This window comes from Cricetulus griseus, chromosome 2 (assembly GCF_003668045.3).
Source record: "Cricetulus griseus strain 17A/GY chromosome 2, alternate assembly CriGri-PICRH-1.0, whole genome shotgun sequence".
Classification (NCBI taxonomy): Eukaryota; Metazoa; Chordata; class Mammalia; order Rodentia; family Cricetidae; genus Cricetulus; species Cricetulus griseus.
Window position 1 is genome coordinate 382,740,365 of NC_048595.1, and position 17,291 is coordinate 382,757,655.

General features: G+C 49.1%; 1 protein-coding gene across 2 annotated transcripts in view; it reads right to left on the reverse strand.

The window, feature by feature from the left end:
* The window catches only part of Celsr1 (cadherin EGF LAG seven-pass G-type receptor 1), a 147,308-nt gene that overhangs the window by 40,541 nt on the left and 89,476 nt on the right, over positions 1–17,291 (reverse strand). For both annotated transcript variants that reach the window (XM_035440807.1, XM_027396193.2), the window contains 3 exons: positions 2,920–3,077; positions 1,399–1,562; positions 781–906 (listed from right to left, as the gene is read on the reverse strand). In XM_035440807.1, the coding sequence (XP_035296698.1) occupies positions 781–906; positions 1,399–1,562; positions 2,920–3,077 (448 nt within the window). The remainder of the gene's footprint in view (positions 1–780; positions 907–1,398; positions 1,563–2,919; positions 3,078–17,291) is intronic.

Here is a 17,291-nt window from a genome sequence, read left to right on the forward strand (position 1 = left end):
CCCAAATGCCAGCCTCAGACTTGTATCTGTGCCCAGTACTGCCCCCTAAGAACCCAGCAATGGACTCTGCAGATGCCCACCATGGCTTCAATACTGCTCACTGGGCAAAGAAGCCCTGAGGGTTGCCAGACACATCCAAAGTGAGGCAAGGAGCACCCCAGATGGATGTATGTCAGTTAAGGGTGGTCCTGTGGTGCTTAGGACATGGAGCAGGTTCAAGTTTTGCGTGGGTGGGCAGTGCTAATCCCTGGGCAGGGGATCATGGCTTGCATGATGAAGAATTTGAGCTGGGCACTAGCATGCATGCATGCATTGCTCTCTGCTCTTGACTATGGTGACTGTGATCTGACCAGTTCTCTCCCAAGCTCTGCTGCTGTGACATCCCCATCATGGTTGAAGTCTGAAACTTTAGGCCAAACAAATCCTTTACCCCTCAAGTTGCTCTTGCTCTCATCAGACTATTTTATGACAACAACAGGAAAGACACTAAGACACCCCTCGAACCCTGCAGCCTCTCTGGGAAGGGAGATGGTCTTTCATGCTCGTCACCAGGCCCAATCAGCAGCAGCTGTCAGGAGAGGCATCTGAGAACTCCATGAGGCTCAGGTGTGCCCCCACAGCCACCTTGCTCTTCTGACCCTCATGGTCACCTGCCTTTACATCCTATAGAGCTGGCCCCAGGCCCTGGACCTCTATCCCAGCCTACCTCAGACTGTTTTTTGCCTGTGTTCCCTTCCCAGGTACACCACTGTGGTTTGGGGTGAAGGAACAGATTCTTACCTTGTTCACAGTTCTTCCCACCAAAGCGGAGTGGACATTCGCACAGGTACGTGTTCCACTTATTCACACAGGTGCCCCCGTTCTGGCATGAGGTACCATCACAGAAGTTCCTCTGAGAAGCACAGCCTGCAGGGCAGAGCGTATAGTCTGGCCTTGAGCTGAACACCACAAGGTGGCTTCTCTTAAGGAGTTGTGCCATTCCCCACACTGTCCCATGCATGAGTGCAATAAGCTAGAGATGGCCAGTCTGGAATCTGCTGGCCACAGTGAGAACCCTAGACTAGGGTATGTGGAATTCTCTGCTCCACCCACATCTGAGACTCAGGGTTTCCATGCCATCCCAGGGTCTGATATGACCACCTGGTGACAAGTTCAAGATCTTAGGATTGTGTACCCAGGTGAGCGAACAGCATCCCCACATCAGGAACACAGTAAACTGCGGGCTCTGGTCATGCCCACCAAGCCAAGCTCTACACCCATTCCTAAGAGGTCCTCACTCACAGGTAGGTGTGTTTCAAGAACTCTCTGGGAAGTAGAAGTAGCCCTTCTGTCCCTGGTATGGTCACAGATGTCCAGTGGGCACCATGCTAGTCCTACATATCCAGGGCCTGTGCATACCTGCTCTGGTGCCATTGTTGGCAATGAATGCAGCCATGTCCACAATCCTGCCATCGACAGACAGGTTTCGCATGCATCCCACAAACTGCCGGCTATGCACAGGGAAGTCTTCTGGCAGGTTGGGGACACCACCCAGGAGCAGAGGTCCAGTTAGATCCAGTGACCTGGAAAGGCAAAGCCGTCTTCTGTGACATTGGGCCTGGCATTGCTGTAACATTGCTGTGACTCTAATGCTTAGGTTTCTATCACAGAGCAGGTACAAGTCCAAGGCAGATGATTGGGGATCAGGACAGAAGTGACCCTGCTTCAGGGTCACTAATGGCTCCTCATGGCTTCTCTGGGCCTTAGCTTCCTTAAACTTGTATCACTTCCTGATAAATGGGTGTTTGGGGGGTAACTAAGGACCACCTACGGAGTTCTACCCTGCAGTAGAGGGAAGCATCCCATAGTCCTTGGGTTCTCTAGGGAGAAAGTGTAATTAGAGCAGAACTCTGGCTCCAGCAGGGGGCAGCTGAAGTCCCAGGCAGGGCTCTAACCCAAGGCACAGTTCACCAAGACAATAAAGAAAGTTAAGTGATGACAGGAAGGGTGTGATCCTATTTGTGTTCACCTGAACATTACCTTCAAAGGGGAAAAGACTCAGGGCCAAGGTTATTGGTAGAAGCCTGTATTCCTGTCCCTAAGGATACCAAGGCTGGACAACTGGAAGTTGGAGGACAGCCTGGGCTATAGGGAGACACTGTCTCAAAACAAAAATCAAACCCTAAATATTTTTCTTAAAAAATTTATTTATGTATATGGGTGTTTTGTTTTCTTGAACATTTGCACACCAGAAGAGGGTGCAAGATCCTTTGGAACTACAGTTATAGACAGTTGTGAGCCACCACGCAGGTGCTGGGAATTTAACTCAGGACCTCCGGAAGAGCAGCTAATACTCTTAAACACTGAGCCATCTCTCCGGCCCTAAAGCCCAATGTTCTATATACCACCCACAAACTATTAGCTGGACCCAGCAGGAGCAGGTTCCTGCCTGTTGAAGGCTGGTGTTATTAAAAGAAGATAAAGCAAGACTGGCCCTGAGTATGGTTAGAGTTTCCTTGTCCTGAGTTAAAAGAATCCCTAAGAGACCCAAAATCAGCAAGGACACCCAACTGCTTCCACTTCATGCAATTCCTGAGTTCAGGGACCAGCAAACCAAGCAAACAAGGCAAGGATGGCAAGTGGTTCACTGCTTAGCCCAGGCTGGCCTTGAATTCATAGGTAGACCAGGCTATTCACGTGGCTCAGCCTCCCAAGTGCTAGGATTATTGGTATGCCCTGCCAACCTGGCTTGACAGGTGCATCTAGGGACTTATTCTGGAAGGTTCTATGGTCTGAGAGAGAAAATGCTATCCTCTTGTCTGACACCAATGTAGACAGAGGATATCAAGATACTCAGTATTGGCCTGACAAGGGTGACTGTGTTTAGAGGAGGGCCTGAGTACTTGTGGATGCCCCGTGTTTCCCCTCCAGGTGTCTCACTTCTTGGAACCGCTCTGAGTGCCCTGGGCAGCACAGCTGTAGTTTCCAACGTAACTTCCAAAGTGCACAGCCACAGCTGAATCACAATCATCCACAGTTACCACAGCCACCTTCTCTCCCGACGGCCCATGGGGCAGGCCCAGGTGGCCAATGTTGGGCTGTGGGGGCAGAAAGAATAAAATTTGTCAGCATGTCCTGGACAGGTGCCCTAGCTCTGCATACTACCTGCAAGGGTGGAATGTGCACAAAGTGTGAGGTGCCCTAGCCTCCAACCTGCTATATAGGGTGCAAGGAATCTTCTCAGAACACAGAGGCCCTTCTCAGAAAATAAGTCTATATCATGAGTTAAGGCAAATCCAAGGTAGAATATGGGGGCCTGAGATCAGATGACCGGGGTCCACAGCTATAGCCAGCACCCAGGAAGGAGCATGCAGGACCCTCCCTAGGAAGCTGGCATATATATATATATATATATATATATATATATATATATATATATTTTGGCAGTCCTAGGGATGAAAGCCCAGGGAAACAGACAACCACTCAACCATTGAACTAAATTCTTCAGCCCCACAGCCGTTGGAGTCCAGTCCTCCAGGCCAGAGGAAAAACAGCTGTGAAAGCCACACAGCTGCTAGCCCTTCCTCACAGTGGCCTCCATACACAGCCATGTCATTATATAGGACCCTCTTTTTGTTCCTCACTAGCTCCTGGCCATCAGGACCCTGTGTTCAGGTTGCAGCTTCCTGGTCCAAATATGGAGACCTGTTTCCTGGCCATCCTGTGCTGGCCTCACCCTCCAATTGTCTTTATTCCTTCACTGGCCTGAAGTCACCTCTTCTAAGCTTCCAGGCCATGTCTGGAACCTCTTGGCCTTGGCTCCTCTGCTGACCTCATGTACTAGCCTGCATTCCCACTCTCAAGCCATGGTTCCTGCCCAGAGACTGCAGTAAAGCTTCTCCTTGTTGGGGAGGCTGCAGCTGCCACCCAGGGATGGCTTCTTTTCCTAGCAGCCCTCATAGTCTCGGGCTCTTGATGGGCCCTCTCAGGACACCAAGTGTCCATCCATATAACCTGAAATCCCTCCAGGAGTATAGAGGAGCCAAATACACTGTCCTTGCTAGACAAAAGGTATGAAGGCCTCAGAGTTTTAGAAACAGGGAAACAACCAGAGGGCTGGCAGGCTGATGGACAACTGGATTTTCTTTCTGACCTACACATTGGGGTACCAAAGCCTGTCCCTAGGTGCTGTGAAAATAACCCCAGGGTGGTGTCACCAGACCTTCCAGTTGGCACACACACATAAGACTCCTCCTTCCCCCACAGACAACCTGGCAACAGAACTCCTCAATCCTCCAAAACAATAGGCCCAGACAGGTATGTTGGCACACCTACAATCAAAAAACTCAAGAGGGTGAGACGGAAAGATCACTTAAGTCTGGGAGTTCAAGGCCAGCCTGGGAAACATAGCAAGGCCATATCTAAAAAAGAAAGAAAGGAAGGAAGGAAGAAGGGAGAGAGGGAGGGAGGGAGGAAGAAAGAGAAAAGAAAAGAAGAAATCCATGGGCCCAGGGCTGCCTCTTGCTGTAAAAGTACTGCAGCTGGTTGCATTAGTATGGCAACCTTATGTTACTTTATACTACTGGAAATAGCTGTAAAAACCAAGACTATAATTAAGTCATCCTTAATGCCTTTTAACAGAGAATGACTGTACATTCAAAAGGACACCTCAATATTCTCACAGGAAGCAGGCACCTGTTTAACGAGTCCACAAGGCTGGATGGTTGGACATGGAACTGCTGGCAACAGGAACTCAACCAAGTGTTTGAGGTGTGTGACCCAGGGTCCATCTGCTTAGGCCACATACCGTGGAGTCGTAGGTAACTTGCCACACCACCTGACCACTCCACCTCCTCTAACTATCTGAACAAGCTCTTGGCAGTAGTTTCACTGGGTATAAGGTGTTAGTATTCAAGCATCTGTACTGGCCTGCCCTTGGGGTTCTGACAGGATATGTCCTCAGCTGTAGCCACTAAGAGCACCACCTGTGCACATTCACTATGTTCCCTTTTAAAAGGGCCCTGCTCAACTCCCATCCCTCCCAACTCCCCTCTTCCCTCCCTCCCTCTCTCCCCTTCCCTCCCTCCCTCTCTCCATCTTCTCTTCTGCTCCTGTCACCAGAGGCCAGTCTCTCCCCTCCCCTTCCCCCTTTTCCCATCCACTTTCCCCCAATAAAAACCCCTCCACTCAAGCTCTGTTGCATGTGTCTTTCTCTCTAATCTCACTTTTCTAAATTACAACATAAGGTAAGATTTAAGATTAAAATACCCCCTGGGTATTGTGTTTGCCATGCAAGCATGAGGACCTACATAAAAACTCAGCATGGCTGTGCATGCTTATAATTCAGCCTAGTGATCTGTAGGCTCCAAACAAACAAAAAATAAGGTGGGGAGCAACTGAAGAAGATATCCATTGATGACCTCTGACCTCCACAAAAATGCAAGTGTACCTGAATACATATATGCTCAAAGTACAACTGCATAAACACACACACACACACACACACACACACACACACACACACACACACACACACACACACGCCCATCTATCCTGTTGATGTTAGAAGAATTGTAATGTCAACTACGCATGAGTCTCCCACAAACCTTTCTTTGGGAACTCTGAGGGGAGTCAATTACCTTAGGTCAATCTCTGGTTATCTATTTTCTTAGAGAGTCCACCTCTGTGTTAAGTAGTAGTTAGACAGTCATGGAAAATCATCTGTTTTCTCACTTGGGAGCAGCAGTCTGCTTTGGGAGATTGGTGAGGTGCCCATTAGGGGCGCTTAAGTGTTAGGTACTATGCTGAGAAAGAAGGACCATCCCCAGGCTGTCCGAACCCTATATCATCTCCATAGCGTGTAATTTACATTTTTGGGAATGGGTGTGAGGCTTTCAGAGGGTAGATGTAAACAGCCTTTACACTCGGAGGCTTTAATGAAACTAAGCTGCTATTTACAAAATTGTGATTGCTGTACACTACGGTTTGTAACCAACAGCTCAGCACCATGGGATTCAAGCACAGACAGGGAGGAAGAGCGCACTGGGGTGGAAAATCAGGGAGGAAACACCCAGGTTTATATCCAGAGTGGCTCCTGCTGATAAGGAACCACTCTGCTGACAGGCTGATACCTGGCTCCATTCTGAGGGATCAGAGCTAGTAGCAAGACTCTGGGGTGAGTGCTGCTAGTCATCACCTCCAAATATGTGCCCTGGCCTTGCAGATGGAAGTGAAGGAGTTTGCAGACAGAGGACCAATCACCTGTGGATCAAACAGAATCAGGAGGAGAGACAGGAGGTAGGGACAGGGAGCACCTGCAGGGGCTGGGGCTGGAGCAGTCCAAAGCCAGCAACCTCAGTAAGCAGTCTTGGTTCCTAGCTGTCCAACAATGGGCTCACTGCCCACTGCAAGAGAGAAGCTCAAGGACAAGGTTAAAGAAAATTGAGAAAAAACAGGCGTGGTGGTGCACACCTTTAGCCCCAGCACTTAGGAAGCAGATCTCTGTGAGTTCAAGGATGGCCTGGTCTACATGAGTTCCAGGACAGCCAGGACTATGTATTGATCCTGTCTCACATAAAGGGGGGTAAGGAGAAAAATAATACAAGAAGTGACCAGGGTACATGCAGGGATTTTATCAGAGCCAAATACTGGCCATTACAGGAGTTACCATGCCACTCTGAGGCACATGCCCAAGGGAATACATACTCGACAAAAAAAAAAAAAAAGGCAGACTCACACATGTTCACAATAGTACTCCTCACAATTCCCCAATGGCAGCAGGAGTAACCCAAATGCCCCCTCAACAGAGGGACAGGGGTAAATGCTGGCCATTACATGATATGAGGGACTGGGAATTTATACTATATAATGCTATACAGCCCAAATACCCAGCACACACACCACAAAGATACTGGCTGATGGCTGTGGAGGCTGGGGGTGAGCACTGAGAGCAACAGAGTATCATTGTCAGATTAGGAGAACATTCTAGATTAGACAGCATGTTGCTGTACTGCACTGTGTATGGTTTTTGTTTTTGTTTTTGTTTTTGTTTTGGCCATGTAAATTTCACCCAGCGCTCACCAGCTGTCTACCGTGCTCTCTCAGGACCACCTTGGGGAAAGTCTACCTGCTTCCATCTCTAGACCCCATGCTGCTGTGGTGGGTGGTAAGACACAGCAAGGAAGACCGCAGCTGTTGGTGAAGGCTTAGGATGTACACAGGTGACTTGAATCAGGATAGGAAGGCAGATGGGGACAGCAGCAGGTGCATGAATGGCTGCTCTGGTCAAAGAAAGACATGAGGGTTGGGCTCCATGGCAGAGCCTCACCTAGCATGCAAGAGCACCTGGGTTCCCTCCCCAGTCTCACCACAGCAAAAATAAATACTCTTTTTAAAAGGGGGATTTGGCTATACTCAGTGGGTAAAGGCATCTGCCATCAATCGAGGAAATGAGTTTGATCCCTGAGCCCACTTGGAGGAAAGAGAGAATGAGTTTTTCACTGTTGTCCTCTAACCACACACACACACACACACACACACACACACACACACACACACCATGGCTTGCACGTATCCATATCCATATACAGACACAAATAAAAATGTAATTGGAGGCTGGAGGTATAGCTCAGTTGATACAGTGATTATCCGGTATGCATAAAGCCCGAGTACAATCCCTAGCCCCCCATAAATCCAGGTATGGTGATGCACATCTGTAATCCCAGGCTTTGGGAAGCCAAGGTCATCCTTAGCTACATTGCAAATTTGAGGCAAGCCTGGCATACATGAGACCCTGTCTCAAAAAGAAAATTTAACATTAAAAAAAAAAAGAAAGAAATACAGCTGGGCGGTGGTGGAACACACCTTTAAACCCAGCACTTGGGTGGCAGAGGCAGGTAGATCTCTGTGAGTTCAAGGCCAGCATGACCTACAGAACTAGTTCCAGGACAGTCAGTCACACAGAATGAGTGGAAAAGCCACTGGAGACAGTAACAGAACCATGAGCAGCTTGCTCTGAGACCGGGATTCCTGAGCCTCAGTTCAGGTGAGGAGGGACAAAGAACAGGACAAAATGAGTCACTTTCTAACATTTTAAAAGTGAACTTTAAAAATTTTGCCACAAAGCTAGGCGGTGGTGGCGCATGCCTTTAATACCAGCACTCGGGAGGCAGAGGCAGGCAGATCTCTGAGTTTGAGACCAGCCTGGTCTACAAGAGCTAGTTCCAGGACAGCCTCCAAAACCACAGAGAAACCCTGTCTTGGGAAAAAAAAAAATGCCACAAAAGAAAATGAGCACGTGATTAAAGGGGGGAAGTGGAAAGTACAGAATTTTCCTATGTTCTTGTTTGGGATGCTAGGCACGTGATAATTAGCCTTCTCAGGGCTAACTGTGTCTTGGGGAACAGACAGCCAGTTCAGGAAGACCCCCATGTCTGAGATACCCCCTTCAGGTCCCCTGAACCTTAGGCGTCATCTTCAGGATGGGAAGCTTAGCAATGGCCAGGCCAGGACACTTGGGCAAAAGTGGTACAATGCACACAGACCAGAGGTGACACCCATCCTTCAGAGCAATACATGATGCCTGCAGCCAAGTCTCTACTGTTATCAGTATCTACACATGTCTATACCCTTTGGAGTCTACACCTTCAGTGTCCCACCTCGGCCACACATGCTGCTCTGAGCAGGAACCATCCCCCATTCCACCCCCCACACCCAGTGCAGGTGGAAATGGCCAGTGGGTGGAGCCACTACAGTAACTCCTGCTCCACACAAGAAACCCAAGGGCTACCTTGCACTTCAAAGTGAGGCCCTAAAAGGCCAGGTCTACCAATCCAGGCAGATCAGGATTCCTGATGCCAAAGCATCACTGGGCCTGCCCCTTGTCATTTTCCCCCAGCGTATTTTCTTCCCAGTGTACGGCCCCTCCCTGATGGCTTCCACTTAGATGCCTAAAGTATCTGCAGGGAGCTATTGTGAGCACACAAAAGCCTTTGGTCCTCCAAAGCGCTCACATTTCTGCAGTCTTTTAACCTGCTACTGACAATTCCTGGTTGGGAGTCTGATGGGGGTTTGGTTTCAACGTGGGGGCGGGCAGAGTGGGGTGCCTGTGAAACCAGATGCAGTAGGGTAAGCCTCAGGAGGTGAATGGATTCACACTCGGTGTCAGAAATGACCAACCAACATCCATATCAAAGAATTCACAGATGGCTGGAGCCCGGGAATGTATGCAGGAGCTGAAGTGTTGTATCTTCAGCAGCAGCCCTGAGTCCACCCTGCTGTGTCTGCCATGCATGGGCTTGAACACCCACTTACTGACCACTTCAGTCTGCTGCCATCTCCAGCCATCAAGGTCCCTAGCATGTGCTTAGGACTATCTCCCAGGAACAAAGTTGTGTTTGCTTCTCTTTTGTTTCACATTAAAGACAAAGGCCTAAGTCTAATTGTCCTGGTCACAGAGACCTGGGAGGTGGGGCAAGTGTGCACCTGGGAAGTGTCCCCTAGCTCTCCTTTACCAGTGCATATCACAGATATATTAGACAAGACCCACTAATCTGTGGCTACACAATGAGGGAGCCTGGGTAACCAGGAAGTGCTCTGGAGATGAGAGAGAGCACAGGCCAGTGCTTACAGGATGTGTGTACTTGTACACTCACGCCACACCACACCACACACAGCATTCTGAACTCACCCTCCATCAGGCTCATCTGCCCAGGCACACTCACACTCACACTCATACTCATGGATGGATACATGCACGCTCACATGGGTACTTGGCAGTATTTATGCATGCATGCTCACATACACACACTCACCCGCAGATCTTTACCCTCTGTGTACCACGAACAGAATCTTACACATTCTTACAAGTCATTCTTACAAAGCCTAGCTAGGGCCTGACAGGCCTCTTTCTGACCCCCACCTATCCCCCAATCTGGGACACAACAGAGAGACCCTCGTTCCAGCACCTCATCTTTGACCTCCCCTCAGATTACCCCCATCTTCCTCACTGTCGGATCCTGAGGACAACGAGCTCAAACCTTCATGATAAAGGCTGGTGCTGGACTGCTGGGAGGAAGCATGAGCTTGCTAGGAAGAAGTACAGAGGGACCGGGGAGGAAATGGGCAGTCACAGCTAGAAGGCAGATGGTAGGCTGAGGATGACACAGTTGAGACACTAATACATCAATAAATGAAAGACACAGGAGATGGCTCAGCCCCCCCTCCCCCCCACACACACACTGTAGTTCTGTGCTCCAGTTTCCCCATCTCCTCCCAGAACCATGAGGACCATTGTAGATTTATACATCCTAGTACCAGGCAAGATGTCAGTGTACATGGTCCCAGTACTGGGCAGAGAAGAGGGGAACAGGCTTGCAGCAGCAAATTGCATCTCAAGCTGCACGGTGTGAGCACAGGAGTAGACTGGAAGGTGAGACGGATGGAGGGTACAGGAAAAAGCAGCCGTGCCACTGGACAGGACGCACCCAATGACAAGCTGCCTAGCTCCTAGAGGACTTTCCATAACAGCAATGGAACACAAAGGCCCCAGGGTGAGTCTGGGAGCTGTGGAGTTTCCATGCAGGCAGCTCTCTACCATCTGACCAGCCTGTGTTTAGGAAAGGAAGCCAGGTACCTTATCTCCCAGCTCTGCCACCTGTCAGAGGACAGGGTGTGTCCCTGTACCTGCTGCATGTCCCACTACTACCATTGCAGCTCTACAGCCAGCCACCCCAGCCACCTCTCCCACAGGGTTCATTGGTCACTCCAGACCCCTTGGGCTGGCTTCTGTTACCTACTAAGCTTGGCTTCAAGGGAAGCATTTAACATTCCAAAGGCAGAGATAGAGGACAGATAACCAGAGTCTCACAGGTCACCTGGTGACCCACCAAGAGCTGGCAGAATGTGCCTGTATGGAAGTGTTGCTACTTGATATTATGGAATAGTCGTGTAGTGTAGACCAGACAGGAGCTCACTGCACTGGCAGGAAATACAGCCGGAAAGAAACAACTGATTCACACTCCAGGCTCAGGCTTGCGGACAATGAGAGCTTTCATGGCAACTGAACCCCTGAGGTACGCTCCCATAGGCTCACATGAAACCCCACACTCCCCCTTTTTTGGCAAGAGAACCTTGTACAGTGGGAGAGTAAAGAAAGTAAGTCCACTTTGCTATGCCCTTGGTCAGAACAGTTTTAGGTATTTTGCAAAGCTCAATTAACTTCATAAAAATTCGGCTTCTTTATCTTGCATAGCCTTCAGATCTGCAGATTTGTTTTAAAAAAAATGAAAGAAAAAGAACAAAAATGGTTCATTTGCCACTGACCCAGATGGCTGATGCTCTTCCCATAAGTCGAGTGTGTACAAGATGACACACAGAAGGACTTCAAAGGATCATAGATCCACCTAAATTCAAATCGTTCTTCACAAACATACCTACCATGCTTCCTGTTTGTAGAAAGAACCACTAGGGTCCCACTGGCAACACATGTCCTCAACGCTGCCTTGAGATTTCATACCTCTAAGAAACTGGAGGTCCCTTGCTGGGTGTGGTGGTGCACACCTTTATAATCCCAGCACTTGGGAAGTAGAGGCAGGCTGTGAGTTTGAGAACAGCCTGGTCTACATAGTGAGTTCTAGCAGCAGCAGCAGCAGCAGCAGCAGCAGCAGCAGCTGGATGTCCTCAGGGGAGACTTGCCCAAGTGTCTGAGCAAGGGCCCTTGTGTTTTCTGGAATACTAAAAACCCTCCCCTATCTCAAGGGGAGTGGAGGTGAGGGTCACAACCCACCTCTTCTAGATCTTGGGATTTCACATGCAACACAGACAAGAGGTTTTGAGCCATGTGAACAAGCCAGAGTGAACCCAGCCAGAACCAGGCAATTCCTAAGAAATCCATATCCAGAGGTCAGCACAAGGTCACCCCACCCCCAGTCAGAGAGAGAGGTGTCAGTTCTGAGAAGGGTGGGGCATTTCTGATAGAACGCCCTTTTCTCACAATAGTGACGTTAGTTTTGTGCCAGCCAACAGTCATCCTGAACATACATAGCGACCCTTTCTCTAACCCCTTCTTAGCAGATAAATGCAGACAAAGAAAACACGGCGCAACCCTAACTGACATTAACCATGTCAATTTGATTTATTGTTTATCATTTGAAAACACTATTTTGTAATAGTGTTAGATTTTTTTAATGTTATGTGTATGGGTGTTTTGCCTGCACGTGTATGTGCACCACTCAACATGTAGCATCTGGAAGAACAAGAAGATGACGAATCCCCTGGAACTGGAATTACAGCTGTTTGTGGGCTGCCACGTGCACGCTGAGAACCAAACCCACGGCAGCCGGTGGGTGCTCTTCACCCCTGAGCCATCTCTCCAGCTCCAGTGTTTCCCAGATCCTGTGTACTGTTTGCTTTCTCTTTTTCCTGAGATCACAGAACCACTGTTGTCACATCTGCACAGCACTCCTCTCATAGCTAACAGTTTGCCTGATCACACATTTGCTCCCTAATTATGGGGTGTTTGTAAGCAGACCCTATGCATGACAAGTTGGGAAAGAGGTGTTGATTTAGTCATGTTTCAAAGGAAAGATGCAAGAAAACCTGACTAGATGCCATAACTTGCCACTGAGGACTTGGATTGGTGGGCTTAACTTACTGGGTTACTATGGAATTGATGGGAAAAATGAAAAAATACTGCCTTGGATGATGAGGAGCAGGAGGTAGAGAAGGACGAGGAAGAAGAGGAAGAGGAGAAAGAAGAGGAGGAAGAGGAGGAGGAGAAGCACTATTCCAGTCCTCCCTTGAACAAGAAGGGCCCAAGCACCCAATAGCCAGCCTGAGCAGAAGGAATTTCACAAGCTGCAGGAGGCCAGTGTGACAAAGACAGTCACCATACTGATGTCTCTGTGCAAGATGCTGAAGGCTGAGTGTCCCTGAAGCCTGCTGCTACCACCCACCTGCTTCAACTGCTTCTGTCCTCACCTTAATCATTACAAGTCCTTCCCAGCTAACCTCTATATCCCAAGCCGAGTCCCCAGAAAGACAGTTCTTTGAGGACATTTAGCAGTAACGAGAGACATGTGAGTCTTCACTAGGGCAGGGATCCTGTGGCATCTCATTATTATTGGGGGAGGGCGGGCAACACACAGAACAGCCCCTTGACCATGGCTTCCTCCTCAGAGATGACTGCAGCCTGAGACTGCTTCCCTATAGATAACTTCTATCTCGATTAGCTAACCCTGCATCCTTGTACAGCTGTATACCATAAACCTGCCTTGATTCAGATGGATGAGACACACATGTTGGGCTGGGTGGTGGTGCATGTCTTTAATCCCAGCACTTAGGAGGCAGAGGCAGCTGAGATCAAAAGGCCAGCCTGGTCTATAAAGCAAATGCAAGGACAGGTAGAGCTATGTTAATAGAGGGACCTTGTCTCAACACACACACACACACACACACACACACACACACACACACACACACACACACACACACACACACACACACACAATTCTAGGTCACAGATGGTGCCCTCCATCAGAGCAAACACAGCCCACCTGATCTCAGCTTTTCTGTACACTTGTCTGTGTGTCTGCCCCAGTTGGGTTAATCCCTGAGAAAATGCAAGAGGATGGGACTTGTGGTATACCTGTTCCCCCACTGGGGCTCCCTGAGCAAAACAAGGTATTGTCAGAATCCCTCATGATGCAAAAGAGGTGCACAAGAGGACCCAGTGGCTGCACACAGGTTCCTTCTCCTCCAAACAACACCCTCTTTAAGAAGCAGCCAGATGCCACTGTGAGCTGGGATATGGGTAGCCTGCCTCTCTCAATCCCACAAACACCCCTGGGAACTGAGAGGTAACTTAAAAGAAACCCAGCATTGAAACCTGAGTTTCAAGTGCAAAGAAATGATTTCAAGGGCTCTGTACTGAAGTTGGCTATCATATGCTGGAAGTAGAAATTCTTAACTGCTTTTACAAAGCCTCAGGAAAAAAAAGTCTACAGTGGGACTATGACCACAAACCCCCACCCAGCCAAACCTCCCTGGTGCTTCCGGAGAAGAGCTGAGTGAAGTTCAAGGTGCCCAGCAATGGCTGCCTCTGAAAAGACCTCGTTAGAACAACCACCATGAACTCCAGCAAGCTCCTCTGTTCCTCTGAAGGTGAACTTAACCAACAACAGACCTCTGTGGTGATATATTGTTTATGATCTAACAAAGCCACTGAAGATCACAGAAGCAAAGCAGCCAAGCCACCGGAGAGCTCTTAACTCTACCAAGGCTGGGAAGATCCTGACCTCAACGTGGCTGGAGACTAATAGCTGAGTGATCCAGCATGAGACCATGAGCTGTCTTATATTCCTCTCTAGTGCTGGGGTTAAAGGCAAGAGCTCTTCTTCTCTTTTGGACTGATTCACTCCCATGTAGCCCTGGGTGGCCTTGAACTCACAGAGATCCAGCTGCCTCTGTCTCCTAAATCCTGGGATTAAAGATGCCTGCCTGTGGTCTATGGCTAACTAGTGTGGCTGGCTTTGCATTCTGATCCCCAGGCAAGCTTTAATAAATCATAAACAATATATCACCACAATTACCCTTTTTTTTCTAATAAAAAAAGAAGACTACAACTAACATAAGAAAATCTGTATATACTATATAAGGAAGAATCAAAGGGTCTCATGCAAGATTCAGTTTCTAGTCCAAGGGAAGACAGGATCTCCATTTTGGCCTTGGTAGAGGTAAGAACTAGTGGCTGGCTGCTTTGCTTTTCTGGTCTTCAGCTTAAACCCCAATATCTGTCTCTGGGTTTTATTATTCATGCTACATACCTTCTCACTGAAAATGTCATTAACCAGAAAGAAGGAGCAAACTGCCTTTGCCTGACCCTCACTGTGAAGGTCTGCAGAGGGTTCCCTGGGGTTACACTGACACTATACTCCTCAGGCTTCTCACCACAGTGCTTGCCCCTCTAGGATGGAGGTCACATAGCTCCATTCCCACCTCCCCTAGGCCTGTATGCTCCCTGCTGCCCCACCCTGACTTGCCCTTTGTCCCTCCCTTGATCAGCCCATTTGTGTGTTCCACCTGTTTCCTCTGGGGATCCTGAGAAGAAGCCAGCCTGACAGCTCTGGAGTCCCCCCATGGGCCAGCAGACCTGGGAACAGGTCCCACAAGGTTCCCAGCGCTGTGGTCTCTGTGCAGAGATACTTTGCCAGGATGACCTGACATGTCCAGGACAGAACCAAAGCAAAGCAAAGATGTGCCTGAAGGAAGCTGGCACTCAGGGACAGCAGGGCAGATGTGACAGTCACAGCCAGCAGTCAATTCCACACCCTTATTGCAGGGTCAGATAGATCCTCAGGTCTCCAAGTACGTTTTTCTTAATAACCAAAATATAACCAAACCTAGGTGGTGTGAGCAGAGCAGACGGAGTGTGCTCAGGACCAGCACAGCCAGTTAGAGAAAGGTCTTCAGAGGGAGTTCCCCTCTGCTGCTGGACCCACTGAACTTAAGGTCACCATCAGGGTATCGCTTGAGTCTCTCCAAGTGTGGCACCCCCCCCATCATCTCACACCTCTCCTCAGGCTACCTTCTCACAGCCATCCTCAGCATCCTGAAGTCACTCCACATTTTATTGCCAGAGGCTAGGAATAGAGAGGCCACTGATGACAATGACTACAAAGATGATACAGAAACCCTATGAAGAGAGTGACTTGCCTTGATAGGTCACTTTCAGAGTCTCCTTTGTTCCTTATAGACTGGAGTTGTGACCTCAGGCTGCTGCCCCAAATCAGTCCGTAAACTATTCCCAGCCTGACATGTCTTCTAGGCCCCCACAGATCCAAGGCATGTCTGTCCCTGCACTTCGGAGGCAGAACCACATAGAAGCATCAGGGCCATCCAGAGACAGATACCGTAATCTCTGCTAATATTCCCTGTTGTGTGGCCCACTCGATGCCCCCCCCCCCACACACACACACAGGGAGGTTTAAGGATATACCAGAGACTGGTTGGTTTCCTCCCTAAATACCCTTAGGCAAGAGAAGGAAACAGCCCAGGCAAAGGCCTAATCCTGTGCTCAGGGCTCTGTTCACTGGAAGGTGGAGGGAGCTGTTGAAAGGGCCCAGCCCTGGAAAGGGAAGCACAGATTTCAGTAATCTACCTCTACCTGCTGATCCTCTGGCATGGGGCCCTCTTTTGTCTGGGCCATTTGTGGTAGCCTTCTATAAAGGTGTGTTTCTCTGAGCTGGCTCATGGTGTAGAGTGTTGTAATTTATTTTTTTTAAAGTGGCACTCAGAGAAGAGGGGTTTGTTACTGGGGGAAAGTAAATGGAAAAAGTGGGGAGGGAAGACTGGCCTCTGGGGACAGGAGCGGTGGGAGAGAAGTGAGAGGGAGGGGGGAGACAGAGAAGCTAAGAAGCAGAGAGGCTGAGAAGCAGAGAGGTTGAGAAGCAGAGAGAGAGAGAGAGAGAGAGAGAGAGAGAGAGAGAGAGAGAGAGAGAGAGAGAGAAGATGGGAGGTGGGCAGGGTCCATTTAAAAGGGAAAGTAGTGAATGTGGCTCTTAGTGGCTGCAGATGAGGGCGTATCCTTTCAGAACCCCATTAGAACCCCAAGGACAGGCCAGTACAAATGCCTGAATACTAACACAGAGAATTCACAATGGGACTGAGAGGTCAATACTGGGTGCTGACATGTCCCAACCAACCACAGTAGACAGATGCACAGGCTTCTAATGGAGAAACCAAGGCTGGCCCAGTCTCCTACATCCACCCCTCCCTCAGCATCAAGCTTGCAGTCTGGAGGTGTGTCTCTGACATAAGCAAGGAAGGAAATACACACCATGCTTTCCTGACATCTCAGGCTTTCCTATGGTTCATTCCAACAGGCCTGTACATTCTGGAAGCACAAGCCACTGGGAGTGGCCACCTAGGGTATGAAGGTCTAGGAGGCAGGAAGAACACACAAAAGAAGCTACAGGTTTTGAGTGCAGCAAGGTCACGGGGTGAATGTTCCTGTATGTTCTCTCTAGGAGCAGAGGCCAGCAAGGCCATCATCCCTTTGCAGGGTTACACGGGCATCCCTTTGAGGGATTATCTATCATTCTTTCCACTCAAAAGCTCACACCTTTAATCCCAGCACTATGGAGACAGAGACAGGTGGATTTCTTTGACTTTGAGGACAACCTAGTCTACAGAATGAGGTCCAGGATAGCCGGGGGTGGTGGGGGGGGTGGGGGGGGGTATTACACAAGAAACAAACAAGAAAGAGGAAGAGGTAGGGGAGGAAGAAAGGAAGGAAGAAGACAGATGGAGAGAAG